This window comes from Etheostoma spectabile, chromosome 5 (genome assembly GCF_008692095.1).
Source record: "Etheostoma spectabile isolate EspeVRDwgs_2016 chromosome 5, UIUC_Espe_1.0, whole genome shotgun sequence".
In the NCBI taxonomy this organism is placed as follows: Eukaryota; Metazoa; Chordata; class Actinopteri; order Perciformes; family Percidae; genus Etheostoma; species Etheostoma spectabile.
This window is the reverse complement of record NC_045737.1, coordinates 28760547-28786333: the sequence shown is the minus strand read 5'-3', so window position 1 is coordinate 28786333 and position 25787 is coordinate 28760547. Positions and strand designations below refer to the sequence as shown.

Here is a 25787-nt window from a genome sequence, read left to right as displayed (position 1 = left end):
CCAGCCCGGCCCGGCCTGGGTCCTGTCAGAATAACAACATGGCGGCCTTGTGCAGGGGCAGACACCGGTGGAAGAGGACTAACTGTCTGCGTGTTTGGACCAGAAAGCTGACAGGTGTTTGACATTATGTTATATTATTATTATACCTTATGTTATGTGATATTATGTTCTAATATCGTAGAGAACCGGAGAGCGGAACGGGCTGAGGCCGAAGGTTGGCCGGGTGTCTGTCAGCACACAGCGGCGTTATGGAACTCCCATGGGTCACATAACCTGCTTGTTATGTGGATCCATAGACTGTATATTTATTAAGTTGTTATTATTATAAATATTAACGGTCTGTGTATGTGTCCCGGTAATTTCTGTAAGTCCCATTCTCCCGGTGCCCTCGACCCTGCAGACCAGGTCCAAACCAGGTCCAGACCACGCCGACTACAGCTGAACAATATTGAACAATATTATTTTAGCTTAATGGTCATAATAATAACCAGTAATATGACTGCGGGGGAGCGAGACTATGATCCCACATTTCTAAGCATGTTTTTTATCACTGAAAATATTCTCCCCCTTTCTCTCAATTTGGGGTGAGGGTTAGGTGGACGTCCAGTTTAGTGTACCAAATTCCCCATAACCCTAACCCTATCCTAACCTTATCCTAACCTTATCCTAACCCTATCCTAACCCTATCCTAACCTTACCCTAACCTTATCCTAACCTTATCCTAACCCTATCCTAACCTTATCCTAACCCTATCCTAACCTTATCCTAACCTTATCCTAACCTTATCCTAACCCTATCCTAACCTTATCCTAACCCTATCCTAACCTTATCCTAACCTTACCCTAACCTTATCCTAACCTTATCCTAACCTTATCCTAACCCTATCCTAACCTTATCCTAACCCTATCCTAACCTTATCCTAACCCTATCCTAACCTTATCCTAACCCTATCCTAACCTTATCCTAACCTTAGGGAGCAAACCGGGAGAAGCACACCTTTCCCCTGTCCCTTGTCCCCTGTCCACTTTCACCTGTCCCCTGTCACCTGTCCACTTTCACCTGTCCCCTTTCCCCTGTCATCTGTCCCCTGTCATCTGTCCCCTGTCATCTGTCCCCTGTCCCCTGTTACGCTTTGGTCATTTTCTTGCCAGTTATTTCCAGACTAGGGCTGCGACTAACTATTATTTTCATAGTCGATTCATCTCGATTATTTTCTTAATTGTTTTTTTGATCTATAAAAATGTGAAAACATGGTGAAAAAATAGGGATCAGTGTTTCCCACAAATCCCAAGATGACGTCCTCCACTCAGAGACATTCAGTTTACGGTCCCCGAGGAGAGAAGAAACTAGAACATATTCACATTTAGAAGCTGGAATCAGAGAAATCCTTTTTTAAATAAATAAATGGCTCAAACTGATTACATTACATTGATTATCAAAATAGTTGTTGATTAAATGAATAGTTGACAACTAATTGACGTATCGTTGCATCTCTATTCAAAACTGTACAATTACTACAAGATAAAACTTTATAAACTTGCGATACATTTTGAAATAGCCAGATTAGTGTGCATGTCCATCTCCCCAGAGAAGATAGGTTGATGTATGTATGTATGTATATATATATATATATATATATATAAGTAAATATATACAGTATGTATATAGGTCGGGGTCGTCCGATACTGTTTTTTCAGGGCCAAAACCGATTATTAGTATTAATGAAACCGATAACCGCTTTGCAACCAATATGCATTTATAGTAAAAATTAAAATCTTTTAGTCAAAATTAACATTTTTGAAGTTTATTTAAATGCTTTAAGCAATTATAATTAAAACTGAAACTTTAAACATAATACACAGTCAGTCTGTGTCACGTTTTAATTAATAAACATTATCGGTAAAATAAAACAGCGAGACAGATCGTCTGCTTATTGCCAAGTATCGGGCCGATAATCAGCCAGGCTGATAGTCAGGCAAGGAGAGGTTAATAAACACTAATATTTCCATAACCTTACATCAGTTGTACTATTGATCATCATCCAATATGCTCATACAGGGAAGTATGACTATGACCTGGTGGTTATTGGCGGAGGTTCAGGAGGCCTGGCCTGTTCCAAAGAAGGTGAGATATTCAGAGTTATTCCTTAATGTTTGGGCATCTATGCCATTCACTGTGATTTCTATATAATAATACACGGACAATCTATCCATATTTACAGCGGCACAGTTGGGACAGAAAGTTGCTGTTTTAGATTATGTAGAGCCATCTGTTAAAGGTAATGTACTTTTTATTTTATTTTATTGAATTGTGCAAGTTGATTACAAAAATTGCCATTTGTTGTTTGACGAGTTAGAGACGCCATTGTTTTCCCAACAGGTACCAAATGGGGTCTTGGTGGAACATGTGTTAATGTTGGCTGCATCCCCAAGAAGCTCATGCACCAGGCGGCCCTGCTCGGTACGGCAGTAAAGGATGCTAAGAAGTATGGCTGGCAGATCTCTGGGCCGATCTGGCATGACTGGTAGGTCCATAAATACCTTGTCCCTTTGGTTTATTTATCAGCTGAACACAGAGTGATACATGTTTCTGAGTAGCTAGACAGCGCCATCTAGAGACGGACTTGCAGTAGGACAAAGACGCTGCTTGTGGTTGAATTGAATTATTTAATGGCATCGGATTGATGCTATTACAAATGTACAAAGATCAAGTTTTACTCAGTTGTTAGTCACTGCATGTATTACCTTTTGTGGGATCTATTAAAAAAAAGAAAATTCATTAAGGAATTTTGAATTAATTTCATAAAGGAATCCATTCATAAAGGAATATTAAACCTTAAAAAATGTCCAAAGAAAAGCAGCCTTAAAAAATTACCAGGGCCAATACAGAACTGTGAATAATATGAAAATACTTCCTTTAATTATAATTTGAATACGTGGTGTGTGCAATATTTCCATTTTGATTGTGATTATCCCCCCCCCCCCCCCACCCCACCGTAACTGCTGGTGGACTCAGGCTGGGCAGGAGGGTTTGTAACGACCTCTGCTGTGTTTTCCAGGGCCACCATGGCAGAGGCTATTCAAAACCACGTCAGGTCCCTGAACTGGGGGCACAGAGTTCAGCTCCAGGATAAGTAAGTGACACCAGCTCTGCTCCCTGTATTCAGCCTTATTTCTTTTAAACATTTATGCAATATTATAGGCAGCGTTTCAGTGGATAGTGTTTTTGTGCCCCATAATAGTCTGGTCAAAGTAATAGTCTCTACATCCTGCCAAGAAGAGAAATTTAAATTTGTATAAATGTTGTAATGTTTCACCAATATGTATATTTCTTTTTACAGTTAATTAAAGTATATGTTCACAAAATACCAACTTAAATCATAAAATTATCGAATTTGGTCTATAGTGTCTACCTGGCTTCTAAAATCAATCCCTGGTGCTATGAACAATAAATGTGATGTGTTACCCAGGTCTCACTTCACTTTCTCCTTCTCTATAGCAACGTTTCCTTCATTTTTTCATGATCATGTTCCAGGAAAACTGAATGAGTACAAGGAATGTTTATAAGTTCTTTAACTGAAATGAAATATTCCTAAAGGCTGTACGTTTCCGTTGGTACAGCTGAAGGATTGACAGTCAGCCAGCTCGTTGATGGAGTGGCGGCCAGAGGGCGAACAGGTGGAAACCTCTGGGTGAACGAGCCCGAGCTTCACCTTAGGGCATCCATTCCAGTGAGATAGTTAGCTCAGACAGAGCATATTACTTATTCTTCTAATACGAATCCCTTTAATCAACAATCAGAGGTGTGCACCACAGTGCAAAGCAGTCGGTATTAATTACAAATATAATAATACATGGGCTCATATGTTAAAGAAATGTCATATTTTTAATAATTAATAGTAGATTTTTCTGCAAGGAAAAAAAAAAAAGTTCCATTGGTAGCACCTAACAGTTCGTACGTGAATATTTAAAATAACAATAGTGTGTAAAGAAATTTGTGTGACCGAGTATTTAGAGCGTTGTACAAATTAGTCATAATCATACTAACTAATGAAGTGAAAGGGGGTGTTTTCAAACAAATTCATTTGAATTGAAAACTGAAATGCACTCTTTATATTAAATTAAGATAAACATTCAATGTGTCTGCCAACAGTCAATTCTTTAGAAAACTTCCAGCACCCCTGCAGCATAACCCACCTGTCCACTCCTGGTCCGTGATGCTCAGTATGTACGACACTGAGCCATGTAGCTGATCATCTAACTGCGTTCCCTGCAACCCATCTCGTTGTGGTCTGCAGTCTGGCCCAGCCTCTACGCTCTCTCTGCAGCTAAATCCTGGTTTGGTCGGCGTCTTTTGAGTTCACTTTGCAAGAGTTGCAAAAAAACAAAAAAGAAATGTTATTGAGTAAATCCACAAGATCTGCAGGTCAGTACACCACCAGGAGCAACCAGCTGTTTACTCTCTGTTTGGCAGGAAGGTGAAGTATCTGAACGTCAAAGGAAGTCTGGTGGATGAACACACTGTTAAAGGACTGTCGAAAGCAGGGAAAGAGGTGGGCCGCTCATCCGTTTCATCTATACCCTCACTCAGTTCAATTATTGAGACTAGGGCTGGGTGATATGGAGAAAATCTAATATCACAATATTTTTGACCAATTACCTCGATATCGATACCGCAAAGATATTGTAGTGTTGACTATTGGTGCTTTCACAAAATATTGACACAATGAGATTTTTGATAATAATAATCATCAGTAATGAGGATATAATGACTAAGTGGGTAAAGGCCAATAATAGAACAGTTGCAACAATCTGGTAGGTTCCGGAAATGACATCACTTTACTGTAATGCAGCTTTTATAACCAGGAAAAGAATACACTTATGACACATTACGATATCCAAAATCTAAGACGATGTCTAATCTCATATCTCGATATTGATATAAAATCGATATATTGCCCAGCTCTAATTGAGACCACAATAAAAATATGAATTACTTTGCAAACATGTTACATATACAGTACTTGATTAAAAACTTGCAATGTCATTGTATCCTACTGTATGTTTGCACATTGTTCCCTTATGTACATTTCACAACAAATTATTACATTGTGAAATCAGTATATTAATCAGTTGGGGGGAGTTTTTCTGCTTCATATCTAATAATTGTTAAATTGAAGTGTAACATATAAATTCAGCCTCTCCATGCCTTCTCAGAGTGCTGTTACTTGTTCCGTATTTGAAAGAGTTTCCATCATCACCAGAATGCAGAATACTGTGGAGACCACTTGCTTTCATTTGACATTTCCTTGTTTTCCGAAGGATATGAACAAAAGCTATTACTTGACATTTCCCTCCCCTCCCTCGTGCAGATGATCCTGACTGCCAAGAACATTGTGATCGCCACAGGTGGACGACCCAAATACCCAACAAATGTAAGTTGCTATCAATTCCCCCCCCCCCCTCCCCCTAATTTCCCCCATTGATTCCGACATTAAAACAAAACCAATGAGGGGGAGGAGCCATAATCTGCTGCAGTCATGTAAACCGTGCTTTGTAAGCATTACACTGTGACACAAGATGACAGGTTTAGAGGCCGACTTTGTTGTGGTTAACATTGATTTATATGTGTTGATATTTGGTCGATGGGGGGGTAGTTCTGCTCACGGTTTTAACTCTTGTTACAGATCCCAGGAGCCATGGAGCACGGCATCAGCAGTGACGACATCTTCTGGCTGAAAAAGTCGCCTGGGAAAACGTGAGGACAGCTTCCCCCCAACTACACACACACATGCACACACATGACATTGTGTTATTAAGCAGACATTACCCAGTCAGTGCCCTTCACATCTGATTGTGAGCTGTGATGATAGTCTATATAAAGTTTCAATTATTTCACAATCATTTTAAAAAGTCCTAGTAATGTGGGTGATTTTTCGTTTACATCAAAACTGTCCATTTTGGGGCGCCATGGTAGCTCGCCTAGTTGAGCGTGCACCCCATGTAGTATTCATCTAAAAAAAAGAAAGGAACCTGTCAATATTAAAGACAGTGAACATCAGTGCGGATATTTTGCTACTGCTTCACTAGCTTAAGTAATATCACCCACGAATGCATGCATTTAGTATGTGTCTGCTTGTTGGCGTTGTTCTCTATACAAAGAGCCACCAGGGAAGCAGACCCTCTGACCTCTGCAGTATTAATGCCTTGCTTTACCTCGCTCGCTGACACCAACACGTCCCACTGTCACGCACTGTAATCATTCATCAGTGACATGGCGTTTGTTTTTCTCCCTTCCTGTCAGCCTGTCTTCGCCTCATGATTCAGATTAGCTGTGTGCATCCTGACCTTTACAGAACAAGCTCTTTAATCCAGCCATTTAGCCCCTGTCATCACCTGGTTAATTGGTCTTTCCCTGACGTTTCCTCTTGGCACAGCGTGCAGACGGTGACTGGTGCTTGTGGTAGACCTGTGGTTTTGGTTGTTGTTTGCTTCACGGTGACAGATGAGCGGAAATAATTATTTCCATATTTAAGCTTCATATGTATCTTGGCTGCCTGCACCTGGGCAGTTTTTTATTGATTTTAATTATATTTTAAATGAATTGCAGATTTTGATTGTTTTGACTGATGCATAGTGCTTGTGTTTTAACCATGGGTAAGCAGCACTTCATGACATGTTTTATATTTTTTAAGGACCATCAGTTCCATCTGTTATTTAAATTCTAAAATGTGTGTTATGTCAGTGTAGTATATGTTAAGTAATATGTATGCTATTCAACTTTTTGACCACTTGGTGGCAATACAAAATCATTTATAGTCAAAAAATGTAAATGAGTGCGGTGTATCCGTCCTTAAACAATTACCACTGTAGCATTCAGCCTTTCAACAAAACACCTTTGTATATGAAGCCGAATGATCCATTCAGGCCAACCACTTGAGCTCAGGAAGCCCTTTGATGTAAGAGTGTGATGGTTTAGTGGAGTCCTCTACCTCCCCGCAGGCTGTCAGGGTTAGCATTAGCTTTAGCTTCCTCTGTAAGAGTACTAAACCACACACTCTAGCCGGAGATGTTGTTGTGATACGGAGCTGTCAGCTCTGCAGGTGAGGTCCGAGAGGCTGTTTCTGCCGGCAGGGCTGGTGTGGTGTGTGTGTGTGTGTGTGGAGGCGGGGGGGGTCCAGGTGAGTGATGGGTGTCTAATGGGTCTTGGAGCACATGACAGCCCAGAGCTGGCTGCCATCATTGTGCTATCAGGAGAAAGCAGCGAGCGCGTGCCAGCTGCACTGTGATTCTGGTCTCGGGATAGGCCAGCACTTGAGTTGGAGCAGAATGAGGGTCTGTGTTGCGGGTCTAACGCTACGTTGTGTTGTCGTATAATGAACAAGGATCACACTTCCCCGGCAATATATTTCAGCAGTTAATTGCAAAGCACCACAGATGGCTGCAGCCTAACTTCCCAGCTACTGTAGAAACACGACATAACAGCGTAACTAAATGTCCCACGACAAGTAAGTACACGGTTCAACGCTAAGTTTTAAACACAGAGCATTCTCCTTTACAGAAAAAGCATATTCATTCTACAAGAAAACACATGTTCTTTCAGGGAAGAAGGCACTGGATACACCAGGCCAGACTGAGAGGCTCAGGAAGAGCTTCTACCCTCAGGCCACCAGGATCCTAAACCAGGACACTGACTCTGACTTTGAATCTGCGTTGTAGCTGTATTTAGGTTTTAATGGTTGAAAGGCTGGTTTAAGGCATCATCAGTGTTGCGTTCTCCCTCAGTCCTTGAAGCTCTGGCAAGACTTAAAACCAAAACAGTGACTTAAATGTGTCTATTAACAAATACATTAAAATTGTCTAAGCAACATTAGATGAAAGTACCTAAGTTGGACTCAAACCAAGCTTTTGCAACAAAAGCGCCCACATTCCAGACCGAATGTAGTGTTTATCCGTGTCAGGGCTTCTGAAGAACTTCTCAAGGTAAACAGGCTGCCACAGATTGTCAACAGCAAACCTCCTCCTCAGGAGCTGCGGGTTCACTGGGACCTTGTCTTGTCTTGAGCTCCCGACCACATGCTACCCCTCTGCTGCCAGGAGGCAAACCTCAGGCATTTTATCATGGTTCTGTTTGTTGTTGTGGGGCTCTTTTTCCAATGTGTTTCTCCAGTTGGGAGTCATTGTTGTATGAAACATAAACCACACATATAGACTAGACATCCTCTGTGACTCCCTTTTTATGAGTAACATTTAGAGCTTGGACTGTTTAATGCCTGTGATAATCTAGCGGGGCAGTTTGTCTAAACTAAGTGGAAGATCAAGGATTTTAGTGCAGCTGATAATATGATACTGCAGACTGTATGTGGAATTGGCTTTCCCTGCACTTTAATATCAAATTGTTTAAAGGATTACCGATCTGACATATGACACCCAAACAGTGTATGCATTGAATACTGTAAGATAGTATGTGTGGTTAATATCCTGGATACACTAAGAATTATGGAAAACAACAACTAAAAGTAGTGCAGATACTAGAAGGTGGAGTTAAAACACTGCAGAGCACTGATTGGCCAGAGACCATCGTCACTAGCGCGTCACGGGACATCCTGCTTAAACCCGCCATTTTTAAATAGCCAAGCTATTCCAGATAGGGAAAATAGGGACTGCAATGTTTTGTTCACTCGCAACAGATTTTTAAAAATGGCAGCATGCAAAAGTACGTCACACACTACTGCGTACAATTGACAAAGTGCAGACAACGTTGCTGATAAAGGATCCAGCGAGTGCCGCATTAAGGTTCCCACGGCAGTTCCACGTGGCTTCACTGTGGCAATCATCTGATAATCCCGCCTATTCTTAAGGGGGGCTATCTGCAGTGAAAAACCAAACAGAGGGAAGCACCTGGTAGGCTGCACAATCAGTGTTATAAAATTGCAATCTTAATTCACAATTACTTCCATTCTCATTTAATTTTACAAGCCAACTGCATCCCAAAACGCTACTACTTTCTTCCGGGAGTTTTAAACATAGAGGGTATAAAATAAGTTTTAAAGCGCTGCGAGGCTCTCCTTCTCTCCGTTGAAGCCTCTATGTCTACAGGCTTGTGGTGGTGACCAATGTGCTATAGGTGTTGGGTACTGCCAATTTGTTTTTGTTTTGTCATGGTTATTTTGTGCAATAAACGTTAAACTTAGTGAGAATGAAATCGTGGCAAAGAATCGTGTTGTCAATTTTAAGATAAAAAAGTGTGATTCCTATTTTTCTCCAAATCGTGCAGGCCTAGCACCTGATACCAAAAATAAGTTCAGTCATATCATGCATTAGAGAATGTCGCCGTTGTTGAAAGGGGTCAGAAGGGTTGTAAAGGATCTACAGTATAGCATCATCTTTCAGATAAAAATATAGCATCTGTACAGATTCTAGACCAGTGTACAATGAGAAGGAAGAAGGGCTAGGGGAAGGGAGACGGTTACTCAGTGATGAAAGCGGAGAATCAAGCTAAAGCTCTTTGCCTAAGCTTCTTTAAGCCACTTCACAATACGTGCTAAGTGCAGCGGTGCATTACACAGACGTAGAGAAAATGGGCAGCGGGGCTTTTAGTGGTTTCTGTTAGCATGGACAGGGGCAGGATGTGCCGCAGGCAGCCCGAGCTGTCAGGTGGAGTAGACCGAAGTGATGGAGGTCTGGGTTGGGAGAGAAGAGGGCCTCATCCAAGCAGGTGACGGGCATCACTCAGCCCGCTGATGTGTGGACTTGAGCCCTGAACATGGCACACCCCATCTGCAGGGATTAGCCCAAACGCTACAGATCTCAAGGCTGGATTTATAGTGTGATTCACTTGGACCACACACACACACACTGCAAGTGCACACATACCTTTTACTGTCCCCGTTACCTCCATTTTCTCCACACGTCTTCACCTCCACCAGGTTGTGAAGTTCTGTAATTCATCACCTCTTTAAGTCTAGTATTTTAAAGTAAACATTTTCAACTTTGGATTTACTTTATTTTATTAAGCCAAAGTGTTCTGCACAAATGATGAATTGTTTTTTTTATCAGCTTCTCTTTATTTGTGTTTTGCAGGCTTGTGGTTGGAGCCAGCTGTATCCTTTGTCTGACAGAGAGCTTGTAAATGAAGCCACTGTATAAAGTCTGCTGGGAACCTGTAGATGTATCGTAAAGTTATAACTTAATAAAAACATTGGCGCTTGTTTCAAACAGTGTTTCTGAATAACTCTTTAACTTTGGTAAACTATGATTTAAAAAAAAAATTGCCAATTCCAGTTCAACCATTAATGTGTTTGTATGCATGACTGTGATTGCCCCTTTTTTAGCTGCTTTCTTGTCTAAGAGTGGAGAGTGTCATTTGTTATGTGTAATGGACACAACAGGTGCTACTGTACTTGTAAATAATGAAAAGTAAGTACTGTAATCCTCAACCTGCTGTTGCTCAGATGTGGCTCTGGAGTGTGCAGGCTTCCTCACCGGCATTGGCTTGGACACCACAGTGATGGTCCGCAGCATCGCCCTCCGGGGGTTTGATCAGGTATTGCTCCCTGAACTTCATTCTCCGTAATCATGCAAGTGATTTTGGTCATGTTTAAAGGTGGATATTCTTTTTTGGTTCATGTAGCAAATGGCAGGTCTGGTAACAGACTACATGGACGCATATGGGACCAAATTTGCATGGATGTGTGTCCCAAAGAGAGTGGACAAACTGTCCTCAGGAGCTCTCCAGGTGACCTGGACTGACACCCACACAGGCAACGAACACAAGGACACCTACGACTCTGTGTTATGGGCAGTTGGTAAGTCTATGTGTGTTGCTGTGTGTGGGTCACATCTTGGGGTCATTTCACTTAAATCTGAAACAAACCTGAATTAATTTGAATGATATGCTAAATGAACTCTCCCCCCCTCCACATGGAGGTAACGGGACAGGTTTAAATGGAGAGTGTTTGAGGCTAATTGTTGCTTCTGGACACTTGAGTAAACAAGAATTCAGAACTTTAGACTTGACAAAAGTGATGGCTCAAGACTCGACCTGGACTTGACTGTTGACCCCAGGACCAAATCCAGGACCAATAAGTAAATAAGACAGTCTCAAACATTTCTTGCATAGCCTCACACCTTAAATATTACACTATTGTCAACATCGCTTTGAAAGGAAAATGTTTAACATCTGTTGCAACTGCCTTGTACATGCTTAAGACTTGAATTAGACTTCCCCCAAAAGACCAAAAAACTGCTCTGACGGATGCTTGAGCCTGAATTATTTAATCCAGTGCATTCCTTTTAAATTTGAAGCCACCTTGGCACCAGTCTTTTTTACAAACCACATATTAAATTGCCTGAATTGTGACAAACTCTACTTTGCAAGTTGGTTAAATTGACAGTGAATGGATGCAGTTCACAGTACAGTAATGAACTCTGTATCCCCTTTTTTGAAAAACCTCTCAAGGTATTACATGTAATGCACCAGCCATATATATAGTTTCTCCCTATATAGTCTCCCTGCTATCATCAATTTCAGTGCCATCCTCAATAGAGTGCATTGTCAGCAGATAGATGAATCAAGGCTGAAAACAAAGTAATAAAGCCTGAGTGATGGGAATGGCCAGGGGAAGTGTTAATCACCCACCGCTAGCTCTCTGGCTCTCTGGTTGGAGAGGGGCAGGATGCACCCAGACACAGGGTCACTACGTTCCCCTCTTTGTTGTCCCGCTCTGGGCCTTCCTGCCCATGCCAGCCCTGCGGAAACCAACCCTGCATCTGTCACTGCCATCCCTGCCCGCTCGCGGCCCTCTGCCTGCCGTTACCACCAGCCTTCCTCCTCTTCTTTCTGGTCAATTCATTCTCTCAATTCAATCTCTTTTCACTTCTCCCATTTCACCAGCAGTATGAGTAACAATGGAGGGAAGATCTGTCAGTGCCACTGCCATCGGTTTATTTGTGTTGAGTGGTTTCAAAGACAGAGCAATGTTTCTGAAACCTGACTACCAGACTTTGCCTCCCCACACTGGAGAGGGAGAGAGGGTCCTCTCTTGCTCTATGCGTGTGACAGCAACAAGGATGTGCGTGACCCTGCAGCTGAGATGACGTTTGCTCTTCCCTCCCGTGGCTCAATTCCCACATCGTCTCAGCGTGAGACTGCTGGTGAGAATGAGATTTGCATTGAGTGCATGTATCAGTAGGTATACTGACATGCGTGCGATCCTGCAACCCCGATGTTTCCTCTGTTCATTAGAGCAAAAGTTCTCACAGCACATTGACATCTTGGGACAAGTATAATTGTTTTCAATTTCAATCCACAGTGCACCAAACTATTATGTATTCAAGCCAATTTTTATCCTCTTTCACATTGACTTTCACATTAAATGCAGCACATTATTTGATAGTTTTTTTTACATAACCACAACTTTAAATTCCTTAAAACTGTGTCACATAGTTGTAACACCAGCAGCAATATCCTTGGGAGGACCCAGCTATATTCATGACAGCTTTTGTTCCCATACAGTTCAGTGAGAACCAGTAACAACGTGGCCTCTGCTCTTTGATGTATGCATGCAGGAGTTATGAGTACAAGGCCACTTCCCTTTAATGTGACCTTACACTAGGGGCCGCGCAGGGTTCCAGGCCTCTGTGGAGTTATTAAAGGCCAGAGGGGACCGGGGGACAGTATCACCACTGTCTGCCACATCCTTCTCCACGGCACTGCCTCCCTCCACCTTTCCCCTGCTCCTTCCTGGCCTCATGGCCGCTCCCCTGTCCAGGTGTGCCAGCAGAAACACACCAGGAAACAGAACATTTCCACACTTCCTGTCTGCTTGCAGACAGTGGGCACATTAGTCTTCCTCCTCCCTGCGTGCTACAGTACTGAAGGATGTCATTTGAAAACATTTCCTAGTTCTTTTTAAAGGACACTTGCCCGTTAAAGTTTTTCAAGTTACTGATGACATCCTTGAATGTTGCTCTCCTGTCTGTATTACCCTGCGGATATGCAAACACTACATGCAGTGCAATTGGGAAATAACACTTGAAAATAGACTCTTTTTTTTTACATTTTTTGGCAGGAACAGGTTACTGTAATTGAATAAATATCGTCACATATACTTTAGCATGCATTCACAACTGAGAGCACAGTAGTGTGACATTGAACATCTTAAAATATAAAGCATTTTTGTTTAAATGTCTGTAAGATCTCAAACGATCTTGCTTAGTCTTAATCTATGACTGTCCAATTTAAGAGCCAACAGTTAGACTTGAGCTTTTTTTTTTTTTTAAAGCCCCTGAAAATGTGGTTTGATATAAAGTATATTTATACATGTGTGTATATTATGTACAATCTGCTTCAGGGACTATGTGGGCGTGATTTGATCAGATTTGATGGACAGTGCTAACAACATAAGCAAACAACCCCCCCAATTGTCATCACATTTTGATTCAACTGTGTCAAGTCTGATTGGTGCACAGAGGTACATGACATCACCTTTTTCCAACTGAGCACGCACTTTGAACCGGTGCGTGGAAAAAAATACAAAAACAGAAAGGCTGAAATCTTTTCTATGGAAATAACCTGTTATAACTTTGGCAGAAAATAGTGTGTATTCATAGGATCCCATCACTCAGTAACCAGAGGTTGGTTGTTGTGGTGAAATAAAAGCAGTCAGAAGTTATTATTAAGTAAGGTTGGTGACTTTGTAGGTTAAGGTTCGGGTTGCACACCCATCTCATTTGTTGACACAGTCTGAAACAGTGGTGATACTAAAACAAACCGGTCCATAGAATAAATGCAATGCATTTCCTATTCCCTTAACAGCTTTTCATTTGCACAGACGCTAAAAGTCTTTTGTACAGTTAGGGAGCTCTCTCTTTGCATCTTAAATTCTTTTTTTTGCTTGAAATAGAACACCTAATCAATTTTTTGCATCCTGTACGATCTATTCCTCCAAGATAAACAGTCCCCCCTCACATTGCTCTCCCTTTTGTCTTTGTTCATTTGATTGATCAGATAAGCGTCCAGCTCTCATTTCAACTCGTGAAGGGTTGTTGTGGCTAATTAGCCTAGCAGTCTAGAGGCTTCCTCTTAATGTCACAACAGGCTTTGTTCATTGTTTTTGTGGTGTGTGTGTGTTGTGTGTGGGTGTGGTGTGTGTGTGTGGTGTGTGTGTGTGTGTGGTGTGTGTGGTTGTGTGGGGTGTGCCTTATCAGCCAGCCCACTGGTGTTGTGTCCTCGCCATACAATGGAGCTGTGGTCACTGCAGTACCAGTACGCACTGAGTGGAGCTACAGACAGGAAGGCTACACATGAGAGTTTATACTTACCAGTCAGATTGTACCGATATGGCTTTTGTAGGCCAATACAGAGGTTTTTGCAGTGATTGATGCTGAAATTCAGTATTAACAAAGCAGAAAATATCAAGTATTTTACAGCTGCAGAAATGTGATTGGAAGCCTCAACAGGATGTAGGTCGTTATGGGACACACACCCCATTGAAACTCAGACTGATAAAAAACTTTTTTACCCTCCTTTTTAACATTTAGAAGTTATATACACTTCATAAATATTAATAAAAAAACTATATGTAGTTATCGAGCAGTGTTCCTCAATGTATTTGTCTATAACTTCTATGAAGCAACTGGAACAGTGAATAAAAGTTATCAATAATTCATCATTATTGAACATCTCATGACCTTCAGCTGCGGATGGAGTAAAGACATAGTATATAATAATTTACAAGAAACTATGTATGATAATCATCAAATACATTAAATGAAAAGTTTTAAATAAATCAATCAATCTTGATATATTTTTGTGATTACAGCTGTTATCCGTTCACTAACTCTTTACACAGCTGTTATGGATGCTTCACAAGATTAGTCACAGTTGTTATGTTGTCATATTTTAATGAAACACTTCACAATCAGCTGACCATTGTAGTGACATTATAGTGCGTTATACTGTAAACCATTCATTATTTTTCAAATACTTATGAATGTGAAGTGCAGGAAGTCTTTATGACATTATCACCCACCACTTTTAATTACTTTTTTTTAAACTTCAGAATTAAAGCAAAAATAGTACAATTAAGAATATTCAATTTCAAAATGTAAATGGCTAATTCCACTATAATTCACAGGAAATGATTTGATTGTGAGCATGACATGAATATGCAGACTCTCCAGTGTTGTGAACATATAGGACAAGAAAATATCTTGCTTTTGGGAATTGGTCATGACGGCCTAACTTCCCCTCTTTCCTCCTCCTCTGTGCTCTCCATCGTCTTCAACCACCCATGCTGTGGAGCATGTCCCTGTAGCCCCCCCCCCCCCCAGTCTGAGAAGAGGGGGAGGACGTTGTTCTTCGGCTCCAGCCAGGAAAAGGGTCTCGGGGGTTTGTTTTTTTTGCTGTCCATAGCATCTACATGGGTAGCTCAGGGCCGGGTGTTTATTATGCTACCCAGGCAGGTTGTGAGGAGCCATGGAGAGGAGGGGGGAGCGAGTGGTCCATGCCCCATCACCATAGAGACTCCGTGTCGACAGCATCAGTCAGCCGTCCCCCAGGAAGTGTCAGAAATCACACCGTTGGGTGTCCCTGGGGGGTCCATGGATACCAATTCCCAGCTGCTCATCAGTTTCTCCTCCTCTCTCTCTCTCTCTCTCGCTCAGCTGGCCAGATGAGGTGTTGTTGTTTTCTAATTTAAGAATTCTAAATTAAGGTTTGAACTTTTAAGGCCAACACTGGTACAAGTATTTTTAGATTTGAGCTGGTAATTGCTTGTTTTGTCCAACCAACAGAGCAAAACTCAGAGACAATCACTTTACAACGATATGAAACAGAGAAAAGCTTCAAATCCTCACATCCTCACAAATGTTTGGCATTTTATAGCCACACTTGTGAAACGGCCCTAGGAATGGCAAAGACATTCCATCACTTTGGTTCAGACTGAAATATCTCAACAACTATTCAATGGATTCTCTGGACATTAAAGGTCCCGGTAGGACGGGTCCCAAAAACGTTGGTGTTCCACGATCTTCTCCACTAGCACCACCACGGCGTTGGCAGTTTTGGTTTTGAGTTAAATGTCGTGGCAACTATTGGATAGATTGAAGTGAAATGTGTGTGAAAGGCAATTTCTCTAGAGGAGGACTTATGTGATCCCATCTAGCACCAGGATCAGGTCAACATTTATGACCAAATACCTGGCAATCCCACAAGCCTCAACAGATATTTTCTTCTAATTAGCGAATGTTAGCATGCTAACTGACAGAACTAAGCTCTTTTCTGCTAAGCATCAGTCGCTGTGACCATGTTAGCATGTTAACGTTGGCATGTAGTTTAAAGCACCACTTTACCTAAGCCCAGCTTCACAGAGCTGCTATGTCTGCAGAATCTTGTTTTTGTTGCTTAATGAAGAAGAACAAATAGTTGATGATCAGAATTGATGGCAGTTAATCTTTTTTGTTTCAGCAATAGTTATATAGTTATATTGTCAGGGTGGAAAAGCTCTCCTGTGCTGACAGTCCAATGAAACAGATAACTCATTCCTTATTGTTTGGTAATTCAAGAAAGTAGAGTGATAGGTGGAATATTTAAGCATGCAGGTTTTCAGATGTATTTTATCTATTCTAAGTATCTTCACTATAAGGATTAGTTTGAAGATAACAGTGTCCCACAGAAATAAATAGATTGGACTGCGAATCTATGACAAGTATCTTCCATATAAGGAGTAGGCAGTAGAAATAGGCAGGAGTAATTCTGACACTTTGGGTACACACTCTTGTGTGTGTGCCCATGGTTATCTTCCTCTTAAGAGTTTGTTTTATATCTTAAATAAAGCTGCCTTCAATCTAAAGACGTTGTCTGGGGTCGTCATCTGGTGAAGTCTCCACCATCATTTCCTGACATCATTCTCAGATATCAGGAGATTTTGTCACCCATGGTGACATCAGGTGAATCAGGGAGTCCTTCAGATAAGCACCTTTCACAGTATCGACTAGGTTTTGATAACTCCCATTATTCTTGGACATGCAGTGGTGGTACATGCCTTAAAACCTCAGCCGAATGTGTTGTGCACACTTTACAGAGAGCCTCTGTCTCCTCTCCCACACCTTTATCTCTCCTGAGTTGTAATGTAATCTTCTCCTTGTGTTGTTTCCTTCCATTGACCTCAGGCAGAGCCCCTGAAACCAAAGCGCTGGGCCTGGACAAACTTGGTGTGCAACTCAGAAAGGAGACGGGGAAAATAGTTGTGGGCGCTGACGAATCCACATCGGTGCCAAACATCTACGCTTTTGGTGACATCGGCGAGGTAGGCGTTGCCAACAGCCCTGATAGTCATAGCAGGGATGGAAACACACTCTACACCATTATAAATATATTAGTCTTATTTCAGACTGGAAAAGACCACACTGTGCCAAAGATTCTGTAAGTCTACACCCATCACCCTCAGTGTAAATGACTTTGAGCACCTGGTCTGTCAGCTCTACAAGACAAATCTGGAATTACACTTTAACACACATCAGCTCTGGAGAATTAGTTTTGTACATTGGCATGTCTTTAACTAATTCAAATGAAACTCTGGCAGGAAGATCTTGATGACACTTGAGTCATAGAAGTACTCAGCACCAGGTAAATAGCCACCAATATGAGCAAAAATTGTTTATTTTCACGCTTCCTGTAAAAAAGTATTCCATTTCTCTTACATCTGTTTGCTATCACTAAGACATAGGTCCTTCCTGTGAATCCTCAAAGCCACCAGACACATTAATTTGACCTCGTAGAACATGGGCGTTGCTGGAGCACCGATGCCTCAGTGGGTTTGTTTGTGTAATTGTCTGACTTTGGTGAATCCAAACTAACCCTTAAAAACCCCTCAGCTTCGCGTTGGGGTCTTGCGTCACCCTGAGGGGGTTTAATTTGTAATACTGACCCCCCTCATCCTAAATTATCCCGTACTTATCTTAAAGGTAGGTCATTTGTTTGTGTACACACGTAAGATTTATTATCCACCACCGAGTACTTGGCAGAAGAGTGAGTATTAAGTGAAGCTGTTCTACCCCTTCTTCATGTTATCGTTGGCATTGCCCCTGTGTCTACTGTTCCTAGCTGAACCAGCCCTGTTAATACTCGTTATATCTGCTGCATGTAATGTCAGTGTTGTTTTTTTTCACCACGACCAGCTGTGTGCTTCCTTCCTGCCTCCCAGGCCTGATGACACACACACTGATTGACAGTTTGCTTTGATGAGATGTGCTTCACGTCAGTGTGTCTGTCAGCTTTTCACAGCAGCAGGGAGTTTTTTTAAATTTGTTTTATTTTAAAAGCAGGAAGCTTGATATCTCAATTTGTCCAGTACTCTGTTGTGTTTTACCTCTCAGAGGAGAGTGCCAAGAAATGCATTATAATGACGAATGACACTTACTGGAATACCAGAGCACACATACATGCAGAGGTGCAGGAGATGCTTTGGACAACAGGATGTGCGGTAGTAATTTAACAGGTTGAAGTCATGCCTTTAGAATTGCCCTGCAGCTCTACTGTTTCCTGTACCACTTAGTTTTGTGTGTGTGTATCCAAGATGTGTTTGTCTGTTTTGGCTGACATCCAGAACAATAACAGCGAAACACAGACGCAGAGAATTTTTGAAGTGTTAGATGGTTTAAATGTTTGGCACTTACGACTTATGTCAATCACTGAATCATGGCCCCCCTTGTCTGTGTGTTTGTATTCACACTATTTCTGCATTTCTGAGGATTAATGTGTGTAGTCTGACGAACAAATGGTCTGAATGTATTAATTTATTGCAAGGTAAACACATTTTTAAGGACCAGACCTAGATCAAGATCTTATGTGTGTTTGAGGTCCACATATACTGAAGTCAAGTCAATTGTCTCTCGTTTTAGGGTCGTCCTGAACTAACCCCCACGGCTATTAAAGCGGGAAGGTTCCTCGCCCGTAGACTGGCTGGTCACAGCACTGAACTCATGAACTACGACAACGTAAGACACACACACACACAACACACACACCACACACACACACACACACACACACACACACACACACACACACACAGTGTGTCTCACTATCTGTGTGGGGAGACCCGTCGTTGACATAATGCATTCCCTAGTCCCTTACCCTAACCTTAACCATCACAACTAAATGCCTAACCTTAACCCTTTAACTAATTCTAACCCTAATCCTAAAATCAAGTCTTAACCCTCAAACAGCTCTTTAAAGTTATGGGGTCCAGCATTTGGGCCCCACGAAGCTGACAAGACCCCACAAGTATATAGTTAAACAAGAACACACACACAATTTCCCTCCATCTTCCCACCTTAACCATTTCTGGTGTGAAGTGGTTGTAGTGTCTACTGTATATACTGTATGTGTATATACAGTGTACATACATACATACATACATACATACATACATACATACATACATACATACATACATACATACCATACATACATACATACATCATTATTTGAATGACAAATGGGGCCCTCTCTATGGTATAACAATACAAAGAAAAAGGTCACCATTACTCCGTAATACATGACATGAAAAGAAGATAAACAAATATTCAATTATCATAATACTGATTTTCTGTCAAACAACTATCGATTAGTTGTCTAATTGTTTCAGCCGTAGCTTGAAGATCTCTGTGTGTGTGTGTGTGTGTGTGTGTGTGTGTGTGTGTGTGTGTGTGTGTGTGTGTGTGTGTGTGTGTGTGTGTGTGTGTGTGGTGTGTGTGTGTGTGTGTGTGTGGGTGTTGTGTCAGGTGCCCACCACAGTGTTCACCCCCCTGGAGTACGGCTGTGTGGGTCTATCTGAGGAGGAGGCTGAGAGGAGGCACGGGAAAGACGGCATAGAGGTGACATAGATGCTGTAAATGTGCTGCGATATTACAGCTATAAACTGAGTATTTTACAATGCTTTTGTAGTATTTGGAAGAAAATCCCTTTATATGTCCACATTTCAAGTTCAAATCTATTAGTAAATCAGGAATAAACATTTGTTGCTTTCTTTATTTTTATACTTTATTATATACTATATATTGACTGAAATTTCAATATAAAGTTACTCCAACTTTTACCACTATATACAAAATACAGTGGTTAAAAATAGGTTCATAATGTTTTAATTACACAGGAAAGCACAGATTGCAAGTAGCAACTCAGTGTTGTGTGACATGCCTCTATGAAAAAAAACATATTATTTTAGTGTTTGATATAGTGAGATATGTTCTTTCATGTGTTAAAATATATTTATATATGAAATATAAATAACAGCAGTGTCTAGGTGAAAAATCTTACCTTCATTTTGAAATACAAATGCTTTGAAATCAGTTTTTTCTGGATAAGGGTACTGGTCTGGTAAAGTCCTCAACTTACTGACCGTGAAATTCATTAAACAACTAATCTCAGTATATGTAGAATGGAATTATGTCTCTAATCAGAAATGGCACCCTCTTTATTCTAACAGCACAGAAGCGGTGTAGCATTGGTCCACAATATAAGTTTAGTTTCTTTACGCAGAAATGATTGGCCACATGCCACACATGCACAAAGATAGTTACAAAGGCAGTGTTGGTGACTGCCATCAACCGGCGTTAAAAATACAATTCCCTATTACCCCTAAACAAACACTGCCACGCACATACAACGCAACAACCAGCAGCTCTGGATTTTCCGTGCCTGCGTACGTGAACGCGGTGCCAGATGCTTGCCACCACCTGCACGAGGCCGCCGATAAACGATTTAGGCGGCGAGGTGGGGCTCCTGGCTGTGAGTGACAGGCGAGCAGGAGGCCTGATTGAGGTGTGTATGGGGTGATGACAGGCGCGCTTAGATCTGAGGAGGAGCTGCAGCACCGGCCCCCGACAGCTGCATGGCCCTCACAACTTGTGTCGGCACGTTCGCCCGTAGAATAAAACACACTGCACACACACTTTCAGTGAGGGGTTTGAAATCAGTCACTATCATGAGCAAGCATTGATGTTTTTATTCAGATGTTATCCAGTTTGTTTGAATTATAAGGCCTTGCAAATGCATGGTGTATTGTCTGCAATTTAGTTTTTGTTTACTGTCTTTATGTTCTTTTAGCTGCTATATTCAGAGTTAATACATCGCTTTGTGAAATGTACACAGGAAGAGATCACCATCACTGCTCGAGTTTGTTTTTGCACATTTGTAAGCTCTGCTGTTAAAGCAAAGATCCACGAGAGGCTATGTTGACATCACTTAGAAGAACTGATTGTCTGTAGGCACAATTGGACTATTTTTACTATACATATACATTTATTTTACTATACAATTTTACAAAATAAAACTACTCAGATTTGAGGACCACAGTTATGCATTCTATACCATTTCTCCTGTTAATATGATTTTGTCCCCTGTTTTTATGTCCGTGTAGATCTACCATGCTTTCTACAAGCCTCTGGAGTTCAGTGTTGCAGAGCGCGATGCCAGCCAGTGTTACTTAAAGGTAGGTTAGCCTGCCAACCAAACAGCCCAGGGGCTTTTCATACCTATTTTGAGCTGTTGTTTTGGCATTTTTTAATACACTCTTTGTACATGCCTATAGTTGAAGGACAAGAGTAGTGTTTTTCTCTGCAGGCCGTTGGTGGAGTACGCTGCTAGACGGACAGTTTGACTCAATAAATGAAATCGTCTGAATAATCCTGCCAATCTGTGGCCTAGCAAGTCAGTGTTGGGATCCACTCGTCCTGCTCTGTGGTTGTTTTCATCGCCATGGCCAAAAGCGAAGAGAAGGCTTCAGCTCCTTGGCTTAAATCCAGTTTTCTACCTCCTTAGGTAATATGTGAGCGGGGTGGAGACCAGAAGATCCTGGGTCTGCACTTCACCGGCCCAAACGCTGGAGAAGTCACACAGGGCTTCGCTATGGGCTTCCAGTAAGTGAAATAAATCCTAGATTTTATTTGAACTACATATGGTTTTTAATGAATCAATTAATCCATTTTTATTTAAGGTGTGAAATCACCATTCAACCTTGTCTCAGTGCACTTCACAATGTTAGGAACACAGAACTAATAGACCGCAACAAAACAATTTAACAGCAATCAAAACAGTAATGAAAACAATACAAAATCAGACACATAAGTGAAAAGGTTTGTGCAGGATGCAGAAAGGATGGTGTGTTATGGTTGGCTGTAGTAAAATGTTTTTTTTAAATCTGGATTTATAAATGTTAACCGAGTGAGCTTCTTTACTGCATTAATGCCCTAAAGAACAACCACCCAGTGGTTTTAAGTTCATGTGTTTAACGCCCTAAAAGTCACCAAGATGTGCATTGTGGGATGTATTTGAGGGGCCTTATGACCTTCCTCACTCAGCACTCGTGCATTTAGTGAGCGATACAGCGATATTTTGTTGTTGTTTTATTTATTAAAGCTTTTGTTTCTTATACAAGCTCATAATTAACATTTGGACCATTTCTCGACCTATTGTAGGATAACTAACACAGTTAGTTAGTCATGAAAGAATGTGACCATAAGCAACATCAATGACCTCCCTGTGTGTTTGCATGTGTCTCAGGTGTGGAGCAACATATTCCCACCTGTTGCAGACAGTAGGCATCCACCCAACTTGTGCCGAGGAGCTGATCAAGGTCAACATCACAAAGCGGTCCGGCTTGGACGCCACGGTAACCGGCTGCTGAGGTTAAGCACCTCGGTGTCTGAACACTGGTGAGCACACAGGGTCCCTCTGCAGCAGTAGAAAGAAGTTAGCCTTTTCTCCATTCTTCCTCTCCTTGTCCCTCTCCTTCTACATGGCCCCAAAATGGCCCCCAGTTTCCCAGTGCTTTCTCTGGGATCAGGGTCTCTTCATAGCCCAGGTTAGTGTCACTGACAAGTCACATCATAACCAAGGCTATGATTATCCCATATACATGCATTTTGTGAGTGTATCCACTAAAAGCACAGGGTTATAGATCAGGTTAGTGAGAGGCCTGACCGCAGAGCGAGCGTCTTTTAAATAAACAGGCTCATCAATCAGGATTAGGGCCTGTGCTCAGGGTTTTGTTGAAATCGTAACGTTTTTCTGAATATATATATATTCTGCAAATATTGTTGTTTCTCCGGCTGTACTTCCTGTCCATTAGTCTTGGAGGTGACACATACCATTTACGCCCCCCCATGACACTGATGGATGGCCCCAGGGCCGTCGACGCAGCGACACCGCCCCATTTCCCATGGACACACACAAACCGCCTGTCAGTCAGCCAGCTGAGATCTGGCCAGGCAGCTCCAGCTTGCTTAGGGCCCAGCAGACCCCAGACCCCAGACCCCAGACCCCTTCTTTTTCCTCCCATACCATGCTTCGTCCCAATGCATGAAAGAGTAGAGAAGGACTACAAACACGTGCTGTCAAAAGCTGTGTGGATGACACAGCCTGGGCACGGGGCAACTCTGCCCGATGATACCACAGCTGTGAGAGGTCTACCAACTGTACTACTCAGACTCACCCAAAGGTGGCACTATTGCCCTCCAATTCTCCCCTTTTTCAGAGCCAAGTATGGAAAACAGGATAACATAGCCATTGGATAAAACATAAGCCTGAATACATTCAGGTTGCACATTTAATCCCTTTAATCCCTATAAAAGATACATGCTTTTGGATGACGTTTGAAAGCAGACTGGCTTTATTGGTGCCAAACTGATAAGGGTTATCTGTTGTGTATTTACATGGATGGCAGGTTAGGCCTAAAGAGTCATCACCCTTGAAGATAAGACCAGTTGTTTATATCATAAAGCAGTAATAGCCCCCCACAGTTTGCCAAAGTGCCCACAATGCTCAACCTGCTGGCTGTACTGGACATCTTGGGTTTATTAAGTAGAGGAGGAAGAGGAGGAGGCTTGTCAATAAAGCGGGTTGCAAGAAATTGGGGGATCTAAGAGGAGGCTGCTGGGCGTAGTTTATTTTTATTTGAAGTCTAATCTGCCCGGTCTGATTAATGATTCCGATGATGGGAGTGACAGTGTGCCAGGAGATGGAGAGAGGGAAAAGAGAGAGAGAGAGAGAAGTACCAGGTTTATTTGGACCTGGGCCAGAGGAGAGAGAGAGAGCTGACTTTCAGCCCTGGTTAGGGAGGGAAGAGGGATTCCTGTGTGCTCTGTTCAGGGCCGAGGTGCTGACTGAAGGACCCTGACCTCCGCTCAGCAGGAACAGCTTGACTCTATCACTTGGAGCACAGAGGGCTCACATGCTGCGGCGCTGCACGGCAGGGGCCTGGGAGGGGGGGTCTAGGATGGCCAGGGGATGGACAGAGCCAACCAACACAACAGTGAGCAGTGGCAGCGTGTTTGCCCAGGGTAATTGAGTCGGTGTTCCTGTGCTTAACGAGCCACTTCAGAGACCTCAGGGTGGGCCCGAGGCAACGCGAGGGAAGTTATTGAGGCCATGAGTGTAACTGTAATGTCTGTTTGCTTTTTACCTTCCACTTCCCTTCTGCGTTTTTTTCATCTGCTTTACATCTCCCACAATCGCTCCTCACACGCACAAAAGGACATTGTTATGACACATCTGTCTAATTTAAATATCTGTTCCGTGTTTTTGATCAGTCACTCCAGGCCCAATGTTTGACCAGTCAGCCTCTGCTGTGCCCCATGGAGGGGGGTCAGGGTTCAACTTTCACGTCAGCCAGCTAATGATGACCTGCACTAAAACCCAAAACTGGGGAGTGCAGGCCTGATGTCACCTGGCTGCAAACTTTAGTTTTGTAAATAGAGAAGTGTAATTTTCCCTTAAAGCTTTGTTATAAATAATTTATATGTAAAGTAAGAACACTTTGGAATGCAAAGTGTCACTATTAAAACAATGATGCCAACTGATTGAGTGTTCTGTGTTCTACATAAATGACTGCATCATCGTTTCATTCAATTAGGTTTTTAATGTGTGTGTGTGTGTGTGTGTGTGTGTGTGTGTGTGTGTGTGTGTGTGTGTGGTTCCTTTTCACTGTTCATTTTGTAAAACAAAATGTACATACTTACTGTACGGGTGTGTTAGGACTAGTATTTCAAGGTCAACACTCTTACATCTGTACAGTAAATATAAAACTACAGCCAGAGGCAGCTTAGCTTAGCATAAAGACTACAAACGGGAACCTGACTGCTGCCGTTAACTTGATATTTCATAATAATGGTGGTAATAATAATTTACTCTTATCTCTCAGCAGGAAACCAAATAAGTACTTCTCAATATTCAAAATTATTCCATTAAAGAAAATTCTACATTTCTTTACATTTCCACAGGATTATAAGGGGATCCAAAAACAAATCCAGAGAACCACTGACAGTATCAGCATAAAAATGCATGTGTAGAAGTTTATGTTAAATGTGCTACATGGCTCAGTCTTATATTAAGCAGTGTTACAAGGGTTGGTCACACTTTGACCCCGAGTCGTCTCTGCTGACAGGCAGCTCTGCTATGCAGCCCTGTCACTCAACCCTCTGCACCAACAATGGCAGAAATTCCGCTGTGTTTGTTTGGTTAAGGACAGAGCTCTCTGAAACCCCTGAACCTCCTCTGGATCCACAGCAGCCTCACTCACCCTGAGAATGAAGCCGGTGTCAGTCCTAACCCAGACAGTGGGACTAAAGTTCACCCACCATCTCGAGAATACTCAGTCCCATTAAGCAATTGTGTCTCTTCTGTCCCTCCACAATGGAGCAAACAAGCTAAATCCACCTTGAAATGCACTTAGTAGAACACGTCAACATGTCAGGGTGCGCTCGGTTCTACACTCTGTCTTA

The 25787-nt window shown here is 42.0% G+C and overlaps 1 protein-coding gene across 1 annotated transcript; it reads left to right on the top strand.

Moving 5' to 3' along the window:
- txnrd2.2 (thioredoxin reductase 2, tandem duplicate 2) lies at positions 1-24866 on the top strand. The gene is made up of 17 exons (XM_032516235.1): positions 1-114; positions 2059-2124; positions 2222-2278; positions 2380-2524; positions 3059-3133; positions 4474-4552; positions 5372-5434; positions 5687-5757; positions 10083-10102; positions 10454-10545; positions 10633-10807; positions 17175-17311; positions 18906-19001; positions 19791-19883; positions 21428-21499; positions 21829-21926; positions 22570-24866. Exons 1-17 carry the CDS (start codon positions 39-41, stop codon positions 22691-22693), a joined length of 1539 nt encoding a protein of 512 aa, XP_032372126.1. The 5' UTR covers positions 1-38; the 3' UTR covers positions 22694-24866.
- The last annotated feature ends 921 nt before the right edge of the window (positions 24867-25787 follow it).

What these genes read in the sequence shown, in the direction of transcription:
- txnrd2.2 (XM_032516235.1), top strand. Translation starts at nt 39, where the DNA reads ATGGCGGCCTTGTGCAGGGGCAGACACCGGTGGAAGAGGACTAACTGT. An exon ending in CCTGGCCTGTTCCAAAGAAG is followed by an intron (nt 2,125 to 2,221) that starts GTGAGATATTCA and finishes CCATATTTACAG; the next exon opens with CGGCACAGTTGGGACAGAAA. An exon ending in ACGGGAAAGACGGCATAGAG is followed by an intron (nt 19,884 to 21,427) that starts GTGACATAGATG and finishes ATGTCCGTGTAG; the next exon opens with ATCTACCATGCTTTCTACAA.